At 37.2% G+C, this 15,825-nt stretch overlaps 1 protein-coding gene across 7 annotated transcripts in view; it reads left to right on the plus strand.

Moving 5' to 3' along the window:
- Positions 1–15,261, plus strand: part of mapkap1 (MAPK associated protein 1) — a 40,642-nt gene extending 25,381 nt beyond the window's left edge. For 3 of the 7 annotated variants that reach the window (XM_081714027.1, XM_081714036.1, XM_027030483.3), the window contains 6 exons: positions 6,778–6,887; positions 10,099–10,206; positions 10,426–10,566; positions 11,300–11,437; positions 12,642–12,739; positions 13,207–15,258. In XM_081714027.1, the coding sequence (XP_081570153.1) occupies positions 6,778–6,887; positions 10,099–10,206; positions 10,426–10,566; positions 11,300–11,437; positions 12,642–12,739; positions 13,207–13,329 (718 nt within the window). In that variant the 3' untranslated portion in view covers positions 13,330–15,258. Of the gene's footprint in view, positions 1–6,777; positions 6,888–10,098; positions 10,207–10,425; positions 10,567–11,299; positions 11,438–12,641; positions 12,740–13,206 lie in introns of all 7 variants that reach the window. The other 4 variants (XM_081714011.1, XM_027030482.3, XM_081714019.1 and 1 more) reach the window with 3 other exon arrangements.
- The last annotated feature ends 564 nt before the right edge of the window (positions 15,262–15,825 follow it).

A 15,825-nucleotide genomic window follows, 5' to 3' on the forward strand; every position in this document is an offset into this window, starting at 1 on the left:
GTAATAGCAGGATCCAGTCTATATATGAAAAAATAAATGTTTAAATCATAACATTCATTCTATAGGGTTCTAAAAGTTCCTTGGAAGCACTTTGCTTGCATAGCTGATGAAGGACCTCTGTCAGAAACGTTCTGTTTCTCTGGAAACTGTGTACTTTACTATAATTTTGCATCTCTCTCTCATCCATTTTTGCTTGCTAGCAATGCCAGTTTTCTATTTTGTATTTTACTTTTTTCCAGCTCATTGTCAACTTTACAGTTTTTTTTTTGCCATCTTAGATGCGTAGATCCAGTTAGCTAGACTGAAATTCAGATGGACTCCTTGCATATGCACATTTCAACAATGGGAGTCAATGAGTGGAAAATGTTTCTGGTAGACAACTCTAACTAGGTGGTCTGGCATTAATTTGGAATTCATTTGAGTTTTACGCTTTTAACTTGGGCACAATATAAGTTGAACACACTGTTTGGAATGTATTGTGGCTAGGCAACTAATTGTGTACATATACCCAGGATAAGATGTAAAATATCCTATGCCATCAGAGCTCCATTAGAGCTTCACATAGTGCCCTGCTTACACTCATCATTACAGCAACCACAACTTTAGAAGCTCTTATCAGGGGTCATCAGGTATGCAACTCCCTTCGTAGGTGTTTTGTTGAATTAAGCTCACAACACATTCAGAAGGCTCAACGGTGGCGTCCCAGCTTCATCCCCCTCTGAGCTCACTTTTAAACAAGTCACACCTCTTAAGCACTATGCCACACTACCTGAAAAATGATGCCCTTCCCAGTGAATAAGGCCTTACCCAGCCCCACTGGCACTGTTAATGCATACTCAATGCCACCAGTTCCACATGGATGTTACATAATATATCCACAAGCATTCTCCAAAAGAACAGATCCATTCTGTCCTCCTGAACGAGTAAAGCCATTAATGCCTGCTCCATGCCACCAGATCCATCTGGATCAACCACTTTACACAATGACATGACAACCTCAGCCACATCAGCTTTGTTGCATTACTACAACCACTCTGAGATCTCCTAATTGAGTAGCCCTTTCAACTACTTCTGATAACTCATTCAGAGCTAATCTTAACCCCTAAGTGTACCTCCAGTTTTAAGTTCATTTTTGAACGATTTGTACTTGTTCACTTTAACACCAGTTAACGCTAGTTAAATCTGAAATTGTACACATGGCACAGTGATTATTCAGGATTCAAATTGAAGTAGACACTTGGGCCAAGACATCCATTTACATCAAGGCTTATTTTTCCATCATTTAGGTTCCTTTTGAGCTCATGTAATAGAGAAGAAAAAAAAATTGTGCCTTTTATTTTGGGGGCAAATAATGTGTATCTGGATGCTCATTATTCATTTTCAGTCGTGCTCTACATTTCCTGATTCACCAGGGTCTTGTCAAATGAAGTGACCAATTTTGAAATTACTCAAGAGCTATGTAGTATTTTCCACTAGGTGTCCTAGACATCTCTCCAAAGTGCCCAAAAACCTCTCCAAATGCACAGTCATCAGTCGCTATAAATTGAGTTCGACAACTGACTAAAAGACAATAGTAGTTTCTTTATAGCTCAATTGTTATAGCTTAAACAGTATTAGCTTCATTGCTATTACCTTCATTGCTATTATTGCTATAAAGAAATAGTATACTTTCACAATTATACTTACAATTTGTAGGAGGATTACGAATTTTTTCAGCAGTGAAACATGGAAACATTCAGTGAATTGTAATGCAAACATTGAAGTCCATGCTTGAAGTCACTGAATGGTTAATCTCAGCTTCCAGCTCATAACTGCACCAAATCAACTCCAAATCGACTTCAACCATAATAAACCTCTTCCTTTCTATAATGTCCAAAAGTATTGGTGATCAAATAATTTACTGAAAATAATATCCATGACTGCATCAGTTTCACTAAACAGTATCACATGCATGTGTGATACTTTATCTGGCAGAGAACACAAAGCAATGTTATGCTGTGTGCGTGGCAGTAGCTAACTAAATGAGAAACCAGTAAGGCAAGGGAGGCATCTGCATTTTTGTCTAAGCAACCTCCATTTGGTGAAACAGCTGCTAATCACGCTGGTTGTGTCTGGAAAACACTTGTGAAGTAATTTGACAGCCCCCCCCCCCCACACACACACACACACCTTTGGTACTCATAGGTGTGAATGGGCATCAACAGCAACCAAGGAATCTAAGAGAGGAGGGCTTTAACTTTTTATTCAGGAACCCTGCTACATGACTAATGTGCATTATGCTAATAAATGCTACACACAAAATGCTCATTAGAGGCTTGCATATTTTGTGTTAGGTTATGAAGGAAAGGAACGCATGTTTTTGTACCAAGACATGAGAAACCAATTAAAGACATTTACTAACATTCTATATGCTACTTAAACATGTCACACAGTTTAATTGAATTTTTAATTAATTGAATTTTCTATAACAAAGTCTGAAGTTATCTTATACCAGAAGCATGTTTTAAAAGGCCATTTAAAGGACAGGCATAATTGTGGAATTACCAAAAAATATGCCCAGCTTGTTTTGCCACTTGTTTCCTCCCCTGTTTTTCACCATTCCTTTATTTGACCTATGCTCCACCTTCCTGTATGCCTGTGCTTGAGTTCTCCTCAGTAGTAGTAGAGGTATTGATCTCTTGCAAACTGTGATGTATAGCCTGCCCACTTCAGCCAACTAATTTGAACAATGCCATAAGTTTTGTACAATGCAAGGCCCCTGAGTTCCTTCATCCAAGCACCAGCTCTTGTCTTGATGTATCCTCAGTCCACTGATGTTACCTTCTTCCATCGGTACACATACACCTGCAACCTCATTTCTTCTCCTACCATCCTAGTTACCTCTGTATTTAGCTCCTTTCTGAAGTTATATGGATACTGAAACAATACTGTAGCAAAGATATATATTAGGAATTGTTGGAAAGGTGCACCACCCTAAATATACAGAAAAACTATCAACTATTACCTGTGATTTACCCAGGGTTTATTAATGTTATGAGTCTCCTTTCTAAATTAGATTGTATTTTGTGCAGTGACCAAATACAATTGTTTTAAGTATATTTGCCACAATGACCAACTTGATGAATAAATGTGTTTATTGATTAATGAATAAACAAATTACTGATGTTGTAAGACAAGTGTTATAGGCCACTATAGTGGACTTGGATCAGGTTTACAGAATCCCTAACAAATGACAACAGAGGGGGAAAAAAGAAAGGGGGATGAGAAAACAAAGGAAATAAATAATAATAAACAAAAGCAACAAAAGGAAAAAATTGAAATAAGAGGGATAGAATTTTTGCATAAGCCAGAGAACTGTTTAGCTACAGTGCTAACTTAGCTAAGGCAACAGGGGCTAGGTAACAGAGAATTGTAGGAAGGGGGAGAGATTCCTATTCCTATTACTATCTAGACTTACGAGGGGATGAGATATTAATCTGGACAGAATTATTTATAGGATGTCTGCACCCTAAAGACACCCTGAGATAGCATATGAATGGAAAATACAGCTCTGGCTTCAATGGTCAGTCTGCTCACAGAGAAAGTTGGTAAATGTTTGGTGCGACCAAAGCTGGGTTTGTGTGTTCCACTAGGTTCCAAACCTCTGCACTGCCAGTGACCCTGATCCAACATCCAAGTTGTTCTGAACTGGCAAACCTGGAACTCATCGAGGGCTTTGATCTGTTATGAAGATATTCCTTTTAGCTTTGCAGGGGTCAAGGTGAGCTCATATCTTATACGTAGCTATGAAAAAGCTATGACTAGTTGGCTAAAACTGGCATTAATTACTGTTGACCAAATAGGATTAATTCTAATTCTAACAACGACAAAAGAAACAAATTTACTACATTGATAGAGTATTGAAAAGAAAATTAAACAAGTTGACAGACTAACATAGTAGATACAAGACACTAAAATAAGATGCTATTCTAAGTACTTAATTCTCACAAGCGGTTCAAAATTCATTTTTTCTGGATCCAACTTTTCTTAAACTTTAACTACCTCTTTGCACCGGAGCATCGATTTTTATAATGGGACTCCTGGGAGTGGGTGTGAGAGACATTATCCCTAGGTTCGTTCATGCATTTTCATGCTTTCTTTGTCTCATCTCCGGCTTTGGTGGAGTAATAAAAAAAAATGTACAAAAAGAAGAGAAAGAGTGGAATAAAAGAACTAGGTAGTGATATTTGGTTGTCCTTTAAGCTATAACAGGTGGAATCAGTCACTGTAATTAACCTGCATATTTCTAAATGGAGTGCAGACATTCTTACAAGCAATATAAAGCACACAATTATATGTAAGAAAGCAGTGATATTCACAAGAAGGCCTTTCATATGGGAAAGGTCAAAGTCTATTAGTCCTTCAAAAATATGTTTTTTTTAAATAAGTTTTTCTGGTCTATATATTAAGGTTTCTGAAGTCATCCTTAAATTCCAAGTGGGATATTTTAGTTTTACTTAGATCTTTTAGTTCCTCGGGCCAGATCTGGGGTCATAATCTGTATCTGGATCAGGCATGACTGATCTTCAATCTAATGAAGTTCACACATCACTCCACTGCTGCTCTCCCTTCATTGGCTTCCAGTAGCAGCCCACATCAGACATAAACCCTTGGTGATTGCCTATTAAGCCAAAAATGGACCAGTCCCTCCATACATGATGTCAATGGTCAAAGCCCAATCCGTACCTCGAGTACTTCAAACCTCAAGTACGGCTTGGCTTGAAATACCATGCTTCAAGTGTCATGGAAGACAAGCATCGAGACTATTCTCTGTCCTGGCTTCTAGATGGTGGAATGAACCTCTGCTTGCTGTCCGGATGGACCCATGTATTTGTGGATTATTTAAATGACCACTGACCCTGCTGCTATGTTGACTGTCTAATACTCTATTACTTATTGTAGGGTATTGTTTAATGCACTGGTTTTGACTGCTCTAATGTTGACCAACTCTGATACTTATTGTTTATTGCACTGATATATGTCAGAGATGGAGCTTATGTATTTTGCACTTCTAGGCATCAGCATCAATCCATGTATTTCTAGTATTCTAGTTCATTGTTATCTTGGACTCTAATCTACTGTACCGGCTAGGACGTATTCTATGAGTAAATGACAAAACACTTTTGTAAGTCACTTTGTAAGGGCCATTGGTCCTTGCGGATTAATAAACCTTTTTTACGGAGTGACTTGGAAGATCTGATAAGATTGTTAGAGTGCCATCTTCTTAGAGCCCAAAAGGGGTTTATAACCTTAGGGTGGCTGTCATGAGTTGTCCTAAGAGTGAGGGCCCGGTCGGGCAGGAGAACAAAGGGTAGTCTCCCATCTTGATGAGGAGACCTTCCAAGAGGGCTATTGAGGGTCACTTCAGGGTTAATGGCAGTCACAGGAGTGGGGGCTGAAGCTTCCACTACAATACTCACTGTGTTTCATATTTTCCAGTCTGTGTGGAACATTTCTTTTTTGGCATTGGATGACAAAATTGCTAATAAAATGCTTGTTGTGTTAATATTATTCATTATAGAGACAATATACATACAATTTTAAACAACAGAAACAGTTGTTTACAGTGATCTAAAACACATTGTTTATTTAAATCCAGTTTTAGCTCTTATTTCGACAAAATGTTAGAATTTAAAGTTAAAAAAAATCAAATATTCTGTTCATTAAAATTGATAAATGTCAGTTCATGATGGAGAAAAAAACATGGAACTAGTCAATTTGAGTCAGCAAAAAGTTATTTTTAATTAATTAATAATAATAATTCTTATTATTATTGTGTGTGTATTTTTATTATGTGAATTATTACAAAAGATTGTTACTAACTCTGGCCCCACCACCTTTGTACATATTGAACATTTTAAAATAATAAATGAAGGTGTCATTCTTTTAATTAATTAGACCCATATAGTATTAATACATTTTATATTGCTTTAACTATATTGTAGACATGGTTGTTTACATACTTTCAGACTATTTTGAAGTGAAGCCTTTTGAACATTGAATTAGCCAAGAAAGATGAAAGTCCAACAAATATGCTAGTCTGACAAATATTTTATAAATCAGAAAACCTCTTTACAACTATATGACAAATTAATACAGATTGAAGATATCATTGTAAAAAGGTGTTATAAGGTGTTATTATGAGTTGTAAGAATGTGGGGACTTTGTTGCACTATTCAAAATAACTTCAGCTATCCAGATACCTAGATTCTTGTTGCATTTGTCAGTGTAAAAGTGTTAAATGATTAGCTAACAAGTTACGATGTATTATAGATAAATAATATCCGTGAAATATAACCAAACAGTTTTTGCTTATCTAGATTGATGGACCTAGCATTATAGGTGATTAAGAAAAGAGGTGATTAGCTGGCTGGCCTGCATGACATACTGCATGAAAAATGCCTCTGCCAAATTCCCTTCAGCCAAGTTCTGTTGGCAGTGACAGCACAATAGCAAATTATGGTGGATTATGTATTGGCAGGTTTTCATAATTGTTTTGTACACCTTTTAACCAGATTAGAACTCTACAAGTTCGTACAGGGCTGATGATTCTGGCTGCTAGCATAATCACAATAGCATCGAGAAAATGGCTGTTGTGGTATTACAAATGTATGCAGACAATTAAAATGTCACATCTCTAATACCACATAGCATGTTGGGTTATAACATAATTATTTGACAATAAGACCTAAATTTTCTGTAATGCATATTTGATGATCTTTGTTCCTTTCTCTGTAGAAATGCAGCACATGGCTTCTCCCTTATTCCAGTGGACAGTCTAAAAGTAACCATGAAGGACATTCTACAGAAGGCACTGAAGAAAAGGAAAGGCTCACAGAAGGGCTCAGGTAAGAAGGCTCAAAGGCTTTGTAAAGGACAGTTGGAAATTTAATTATTGACTTTCCAAAAGAGAAAACTGAAAGGTGTACTTGTGTCTGCCAAGGTACAGCAGTAACATTTCTGACTGGTATAAACAGTGACACCTTTGGATGTTAGGCAAACATGATGACCAGTATTCTACAGAAACAATAAAAAGCAACTCATGAACCTCACTTATAACTTAAACTCTCACATTTTATTACATCACATGGCATTGATTTCTTGTTTTGTTTGAAGTTGGAGTTGATGCTAAGTCAGCAAGCACCATCACCAAAGAGGTTAATTGTCTGGAAAGGTTAAAAGCCATACTGCATTAAAACTGCACCCGCTCCCCATAGCGGGCCAGGGGCGGGCCTGATCTGGCATACTCAATTAATCACTTGATAGCATTGAATATTCTTAAAATACAGTCCATTTCTTGGAACTAATAGTTAAGTACCTACTTACAGATTTTCAGCCACTACATTCACCAGAAATCCCACACTGAATACATAATGTTTATTTTGTTTATTTCCAGAATGTTCATGCCTGTCCTTTTAAGTAGCCTTTTAAACAATGCTTGCAGTATAAGATAAATTCAGATTGTCATAAGAAATTCAATTACCATCAAAGCAACTGCGTGACATGTTTAAATATAGAATGTATATAGAATGTTAATAAAGTTCTTTATATGCTTGCTCATATCTTTGTACAAAAAAATGTGTTCATCTTCTTTGTAACCTAACACAAAATATGTAAGCCGTTAATTACCACAAAACATGTTAGTCATGTAGCAGTGTTCCTGAATAGAAAGCTAAAACCCTCCAATACTGTTGGGCCATAAAGAGCTGTTTTCTTTGAGTAACACACATTTACACCCATGAGTACCAATTACTTCACAAGTGTTTTTCAGATGCACCAGGGATGATAAGCAGCACTTTCAACAAATAGAGCTTGCTTAGGTGAAAATGTAGACACCTCACTTGCCTTGTATGGTCACCACTGAGGCCCACTGAGAGGGAGGGCATTCCGGACCACAATACATCACTTGTGCACATTAGCCAGATAAGCTGTAGTGCATGTGTGTGATACTGTTTAGCAAAACTGATGCAGTCATGGATACCGTTGGACATTATGGAAAGTAAGAGGCTTATTATGGATGAAGTTAATGTGGAGTTGTTTGGGTGCAGTTATGCGCTGGAAGCTGGGAGTAACGGTTTAGTGACTTCTAGCGTGGACTAGGATGTTTGTTCACAAATCACTGGATGTTTCCATTTACTGCTAGAATAATTTGTAATCCTGCTGAAAATTGTGTAAATGAGAGCATACTATTACAGTATTACAGTATTACAGCATTTACAGTATTACAGTATTTTCCCCAGCATAGCCTAAAAGACTAATGGCAATAAAGCTAATATTGTTTAGCCTATAACAATGAAGCTGTAAAGAAACTAATACTGTCTCTTAATAAGTTGTCGAACATTGTTGTGATGTGTTTGCAAAAAAAGATTTCTTGCACACTCAATGTATAGTGACCGATGACGTGTGCATTTGGAGAGGCTTTAGGGCACTTTGGAGATATCTAGGACACCTAGTGGAAAATACCGCACAGCTCCTGAGTAATTTCATATATGTGCTCAAAATTGTTCACTTTAATTGACAAGACCCTGGTGAATCAGGAAATGTCGAGCATGACTGAAAAATTAATCTCTGGCAAACATACACATTATTTGCCCCAAAAATAAAAGGCGCTTTTTGTTTTTTGACATTTTCTTCTAAATGATGGAAAAATAAGCCTGGATGTGAATGGATGTCTACATCAATTTGAATCCCAAATGATCACTGTGCTATATGTACAATTTCAGATAATTGGTGTTAAAGTACAAAGTACAAATTGCTCAAAAATGAGCTTACAATTGGAGGTGCACTTAGGGGTTTTAAACCTAAATGGACCTATTTCAGATTTATATTCAGATAAAGAATATAATATAAATATAAACAGTGACTGTATCGATTCATGTATCAGCAAGAATGTCTTCACAATATATTGCCATTTTGATATTTTGTACACAGCCCTACTGATCACTTGAACCTTCCAATGTGTGACTGTGCCGATATCATACCACAGTTATGTAGCAATAAATGGTGCTCTTAGTATTGCTGTGATAATCTTCACTAGTTCTTGTTGAGGCAGTTGGGCCTGTTTCGTCTTTCTGAAGAAGTACAGTGGGGGTTTTTTTCCACCTGGTGAAAGGTGTTAATCAGTATTTTTGTGTAAACTCCAAGGAACTGAAGGCTCATGACACATTCCACTGTTTCTCCAAATATGTGGAGGAAGAGGTAGTCTGCTAAAGCGGCTTGTATACTAACAAAGTTTTTTGTTTTATATGTTATTCTTAAACTCTGAAGTGTAAATCAGAGGGATAGAATTGTGAAAGCAACTATGTACAGTGATAACTGAGTATAGCATTAACATGGTAGCTAATGTGTCTACAAAGCCATGTTTTTCCAGGTAGTATTTCTCATTGTATTGCTACGGTTCCATTGAGATGTTTTACATCTCAAGATAGTAGGTTGTTCTGTTGAGGATTTTCAGATCAGATCTGAAAACATCTATGATGGCAAGTTTTTTGTAAAGCACACAAACACAGGAGAAATCACAGTGCTCCTGAAAAAAGGGAGACTACCCAGGTAGATTTTTTTTCTTTCTGTGTTTTTTAATAGTTAACAAGCTCTGTATCTTTCCTTGGTGAACCTTTTTTCTTTCCTACTTAAAAGGCCAATATATTTGCTTATATTCAGTGTTGTTTCTTCACTGTTTAAACCCTTCCACCAAACCTAGTAAAAGCTTGGTGAGATTCTCTTATGTGGTTCAATATACTCCCCATATAAGCACCATGCTACTAATAGTTTATAAGCCTTTTTCAGGCCTTTTAAGTAGGAAGGGGGGGGGGGGATCTTATTTACTATTTGTGACAGTAGCCCATTGTGAGTGTTTTTGCAAATTGAACACAGAATGGGTTTCAGGTTCAACCCAGTAAACCTATGGTGTATTGGTAATATTGTGAAGCTTTTCAAGATAATGATTTTATTATCCTACTATTTTATTGTCCTATGTGTGCATCCAAAGTTCTTGTCAGAATACAATTGAGGCACCCTCAATTTGAGGAAAAAGTCTCAACAGAATCACTGTTGTTGCAGGTCCCATGTATCGTTTGGAGAAGCAGACTGAGCCAAACGTGGCAGTGGATTTGGACAGTACACTGGAGAGCCAGAGCACACTGGAATTCTGTCTTGTCCGAGAGAACAGTGAGTTTTGGTTTTGGGTTGGCCCCTACACAACACACAGCTTGAGTCCAGCTGACATTCTCTCAGGAATTAGTCTTAGTGTGCACAGAAAGCCTCATTAACTTGTAAGGGCACAGAGAACTTAATTTTAATTCTCCCTAGTTTTAACCTTATTCCACTTTTCTCCTCCCTGACCTCATACTTCTGTCCCATGTTCATTTGTTTAACTCTACACCATAGGTTCCAGAGGAGAGGAAAGCTCAGAGGAGGACCCACCCATAGACATCACTACGGTACAGGACATGCTGAGCAGTCACCACTACAAATCCTTTAAGATCAGCATGATCCACAAGCTTCGCTTCACCACCGATGTTCAACTAGGTATACTGCATTTTGAGCAAAAGCCCTGATCTAGTAATCAGCATTCATATTTAAATTGTAGCTTTATATAATGGTGTTAGATACTACATGAATAAACTCCTTTCAGTTGACTGTTAAAGCTTTGTCTTTTGATTAGTGTTTGATTAGTTTTGTGACTGGTACTGGTATTCTAACAGTCATTAGAGGACTTAGTATCACACAGGTTCTATCAAAGCATTGTTCGGATTAATCTGTTTGGAGTACATTGTTTTGTAAAATTTCCATATTAAATGCTACAAGAAATACCATAACTCTAACTGCAAATCTTCAGTTAGTTTTGTGTATAAGTGCCATATGTATCAAATATCTTCCAGGATGTACCTGAATAACTCCTCTGGGATTTTGATGTGATTGACAAATTTTACCATGTGTTACTAGTATTTGCAGACTATTTTTAAACCCATTTTTAATGAATGGGTGTAAACCTTTTGGGAGACCTTTAATGATATTCCAGACTTCTCTGTATCTGTGTGCATATTTGTGCCATATATGCATGTGTTTATATATGTTTTACTAGTCTAATCTGGTTTAAATGGTCTGCATTGCCAAAGCCACCATATGAGCTCACAGTTATTGTGCTCTTCCAATCCTGGACCCCTTGTGAGCATAAAAATGTTTTTGTTTTTTTGTTTTTGGCAGCACTTTTAAAGTGGCACAGTTCTTGCAAATAACAAGTTAACCTGTCATCTTTCAGGCATATCTGGTGAGAAGGTGGAGATCGACCCTGTCACCAATCAAAAGACAAGCACTAAGTTCTGGATCCGCCAAAAACCCATCTCCATAGACTCAGATTTATTGTGCGCCTGTGACCTTGTGGAGGAGAAGAGTCCAAGTTAGAACTTTTTGTTTTTTAATAGATCAAGTATTACTTTAAAGGTGTGGTGTGTGTGTGTGTGTGTGTGTGTGTGTGTGTGTGTGTGTGTGTGTGTGTGTGTATGTGTATATACATGGGCTTTTATTTATATATATATATAAAAGCCCATGCCACCTCCAGGAGGCTCAACAATGAGGTCCCTGCTTCACCTTCCACCAAACTCACTTTTAAACCAAGTCACACATCTTTAAGCACTATGCCACTAGCAAAACCCAAAAAATCCATGATGGCCTTCACAGCTACTAAGGCCGTATTCAGCCCAACTGGCACTGTTAATGTTTGCTCAGTGCTGCCAGTTTCACATGGATTTTACCTATTATATCAGCATCTGTTCTCCATCACAACAGAACCATCCTCACCTCCCCAGTGACTAAAGCCAACACTATTAATGCCTGCTCCATGCCGCTGGTTCCATCTACCACTCTACACAGTGACACAACAACATTAACTACTCCACCTTTATTGGGCATTACCCCAGCTAATCTGAGCTCTCCTTATCCACAAGCACTGACTAGCCCTTTCAGCTACTTCTGATAACTCCTTTAGAGCTACTCTTAATTTACAGTCTATAATGCCAAACTGCACAAGCAATGATGTGGCAAACTTTGCTACAATCTATTAACACCTATCTCTACCTGTCTTATATGTGCCTGCCACCCATGTTCTCTCACCTCAGCAACCAAGTCAGCATACTTCAGCTTTTTCCTTTCAAAAGCTTCATCCACCACATCCTCAAATAGAATTGTTAGCTCTGTAGCATAAACTATCCATTTATTTCCACCATATCTGGCCTTAGCGTAGTTACGGCAATACACTCAAGGACTTTTGTCTACGTCCACAAGCAATTTCCAATCTTGCGATTCACCCCATCTATCATTGTTTTAGCCTGTGTTTGAACTCCAACACAGTGCCCTTCTTGCACAAACATAATCTTTAAGAAAGGTCCAGCAGTACATAATAGGACCCTTAAAAAAAACAAATCAAACCCTTTAAATATGACCCTTTAAAAAACAAAGTGCTTGGACACCTAAAAATATTTCTGATTATGAAAATGGTTGGTTTGTAAAGTTACTAGTGGGACTTCGTTAGCTGACGATATGGCTTTTACTGTTTTTTTTTTCCATGTGTTCTAAATGCAGTTATCTCTGTATTATGCTTGCAGGTCATGCGATATTTAAGCTCACATATCTTAGCAATCATGACTACAAGGCGCTTTACTTTGAATGTGATGCTGCTACAGTCAACGAGATCGTGCTCAAGGTGAAGTGTTAATTTCACAGTCAATTTCTATTAGTGTCAATAAATGTCTTTTTTGGTGTGTGTTCCTGATTGTTTCCTTATATAATAGGTTTACTATATTTCAGCCCATGTCTTCTGTAGCACAATTTTGCTGATAGCTTTAGCATTGAAAACCCATTCCTCTGAATCTTCTTACTGTTGGGCAGGGTGATGGATTAAAATGGAATAAGACTTGAAAAGACCTGTTAAATCTCCTTTTCAAACAGTAAACTCACAGTACACTTGTGCTGTTGTCAGGAAACTGCAAATCATGCTTTGAGGTATTACTGATTTATGAGGGCTTATTAAATCTAAAACAATTTTAAAAGGTATGAACTGAAAAAATTATCTATGAAGTATCTTTGCTGTTTCACCTTACTTTTTGCAAAGACTTGTTCGAATGCTACTGAAAACTCCATTTGTCCTTTGCGCCTCTGACTATTTCTCAGGTGAACTACATTCTGGAGTCTCGTGCCAGCACTTCAAGAGCTGACTACTTTGCCCAAAAGCAGCGCAAACTAAGCCGGCGTACCAGCTTCAGCTTCCAGAAGGACAAGAAGTCAGGCCAGTAGGATGTGTAGCTAAACACCTGACTGAGTTCGTCTGACCCAAGCTGAGAGAAAAAGAGAATAAGGGGGAGCCTTGTTAAACAGAAGCCCAGATAAATACAGTAATTAATTGCAACAGGTAGAACCAGAGAAGACTGAGATATTAGAAGGAAGTCAAATTAAGAAGTGAAATAAGAAAACCAAACCATGATGGTAGAGGAAAGTAGCAGAGAAGTGAAGATGAATATGGAAGGGGAGTTAAGGCAGATGTGTCTTGATTTTCCCAGTGGTAGAATCAGCTTCCGAGGGTCTGTATACTGATGGACTGTCATTTCTCAGCCATATCAGAGCTCTGATGCTCTCTGCTGTTATTCAAGAATGTATAAGAAGAAAAAAATTTAAGCCACGGTAATCACCCAGACTGAACATGCATTATCATCAGTCTCTGATTCTGAAGCACAGCACAGGACAGAGAAGCTGCTGTTTATATATATATATATTATCTCCACTGCCTACAAGTGAACTGTACATACAGGAGTACCAAATTTACACAGGTGGACATAAGGACTTTGGAGTTGCAAAGAGCAAGTAAATTTGTATTAGTTACATGTATGAAATATATTAATGTAAGTAAACAGTGCTGGGACATTGATGTTTAAAGGGAAAATCCTTGCATTTCAAGCAATTACATTCAGGGTCATATTTAGAAAAAAAACCCTCTGGCCATAGAACTTCAGTGCCTGGTACTGTTCAATTGGACAAAGTTGCATTCTTACAAAGTGTGAGGATTTAAAAATATGAATTCAAATCAAGGCATATTTGCTTGTAAGGTTGGGCAGGAACCGTAAACCTCTCTTCTTATCTGAAATAACATTCAGCTGGTAGGTTATATAAATAGCAGATTTTTTAAAGATCAAGCAAATTAAGTTATTATCTTTACTTTGTACTGTGATCTGGGTTTTTTTGTTTGTTTGTTTTTTTGTTTCCTCCTCTGCATCTGTATCTATGGACTGACTGTAATATACTGAACCACACACTGTCTGTCAGGTTGATCAGAGCATTTTGTTCCGACTGTCCTTTTAGGCTGAAACTATGGAATGTATGACTTTTTTTTTTTTTTCCTCCCATAACAATGAAAATAATAATGATAATATTATACATTATACACTCTAGGTTCATTTCACTTGCATGTTTATAAGGGTTTCTTTCTATGCCCAGCCCATTTTGCCTTCTTTTAAACATGGAGTCAAACTCTCACAATGTACCCCATCTCTGAAAGCTGCTGTCATAAACTGGATTCAGGGTGTTTGTTCAGATCCAAAACTCATGTTTCAACTCAGGTTTCTGACTGCCGTTTTGTGTTGACTGGTCTAAGTTTTTGTTTTAATTTTTTTTTTTTTTCTGTATGTTGGAAACAAAAAAGCGAATGCTCTTCCATGCAGCAACAGTGCTGATGGATGAACTGAAAGTGTTTCCATGATGGGAAGAACTGCTGCATAAAGACATTTCAAATAAAACTTTATTTATAAGTGGTAAAGTTTTGATGACCAGGTTATCATGTGACAAATGAAATTAACATGATTTGCTACAGTATCATATACATACTGTATAAGTATACAGTAGATTTTCTAATTAAAGACTGAACTAAAGTACCAGTATTCTGTTTTGGCAAGTCTTTGTGTGTTATCCAGTTTCTGTGTTCACTTTGTCCTCCTACCTGAAGTTGATGCTCAACATTTATATAATCCTGTATGAAGGTGGTCTCTGAAGGGAGCAGAACTTCTGTCTTCTGACACATCCTGTTAGCTTGGCTCTTCCAACCCTCTCAGCCTCAGTACACAAGAACACAAGATTCAACCAATGATGCTTAGTAGCTTCACCGATTAAAAAAAAAAAAAAGTCATGCCAACTTTACATCTTTGTGTACATTTGTGGTAGTTTACTGCCTTGTAAAAACAAAATTGACAAATACATCTCTGTATGTTTGTGAATGTGGCTAAGTTTTTATTATATAAATGGGCCATTTTGTGTCACACACTGAAAATATTTTGCAGTATATTAAGAGCAGACAGCAATGGTGTGGCAAAAAATTTATATTATAAATTATTTTCCAGTCAAGACATATTAAAATATTACCTGTGCAATATAATAATGATCCTTAATAGTATACAGGGGGCATGTAACCTTTACTTTATATGCCACATAATCCACAAAGAAGTGAATTATACTAAACAGTGCAAACTGTTTAAAGAGGTGGAGAAAGATAAAAATGTGCTGAAAGTTTTTGTCTGCAGTCCTTCAATCAAAAGGAAAAAAGCAGATGAGTTGAGAGTAATTAGACAGTTCCTTTCAAAGTACAAAGTTATGCAATATTTGATCCGAAGCTCTGGAAATATAAAGCTGACTGATAGAGCCACAGCAAGGATACAGGATGGTATGGAGTTTAATAAAGAACAGGAGCTTTATCAGGAATATTCCAGATTGTACATTACAAACATAAATGTGTCTATTCCAGTAACA

The sequence above is a fragment of the Electrophorus electricus genome, chromosome 1, assembly GCF_041902795.1.
Source record: "Electrophorus electricus isolate QZ-2024a chromosome 1, ASM4190279v1, whole genome shotgun sequence".
Taxonomy (NCBI): Eukaryota; Metazoa; Chordata; class Actinopteri; order Gymnotiformes; family Gymnotidae; genus Electrophorus; species Electrophorus electricus.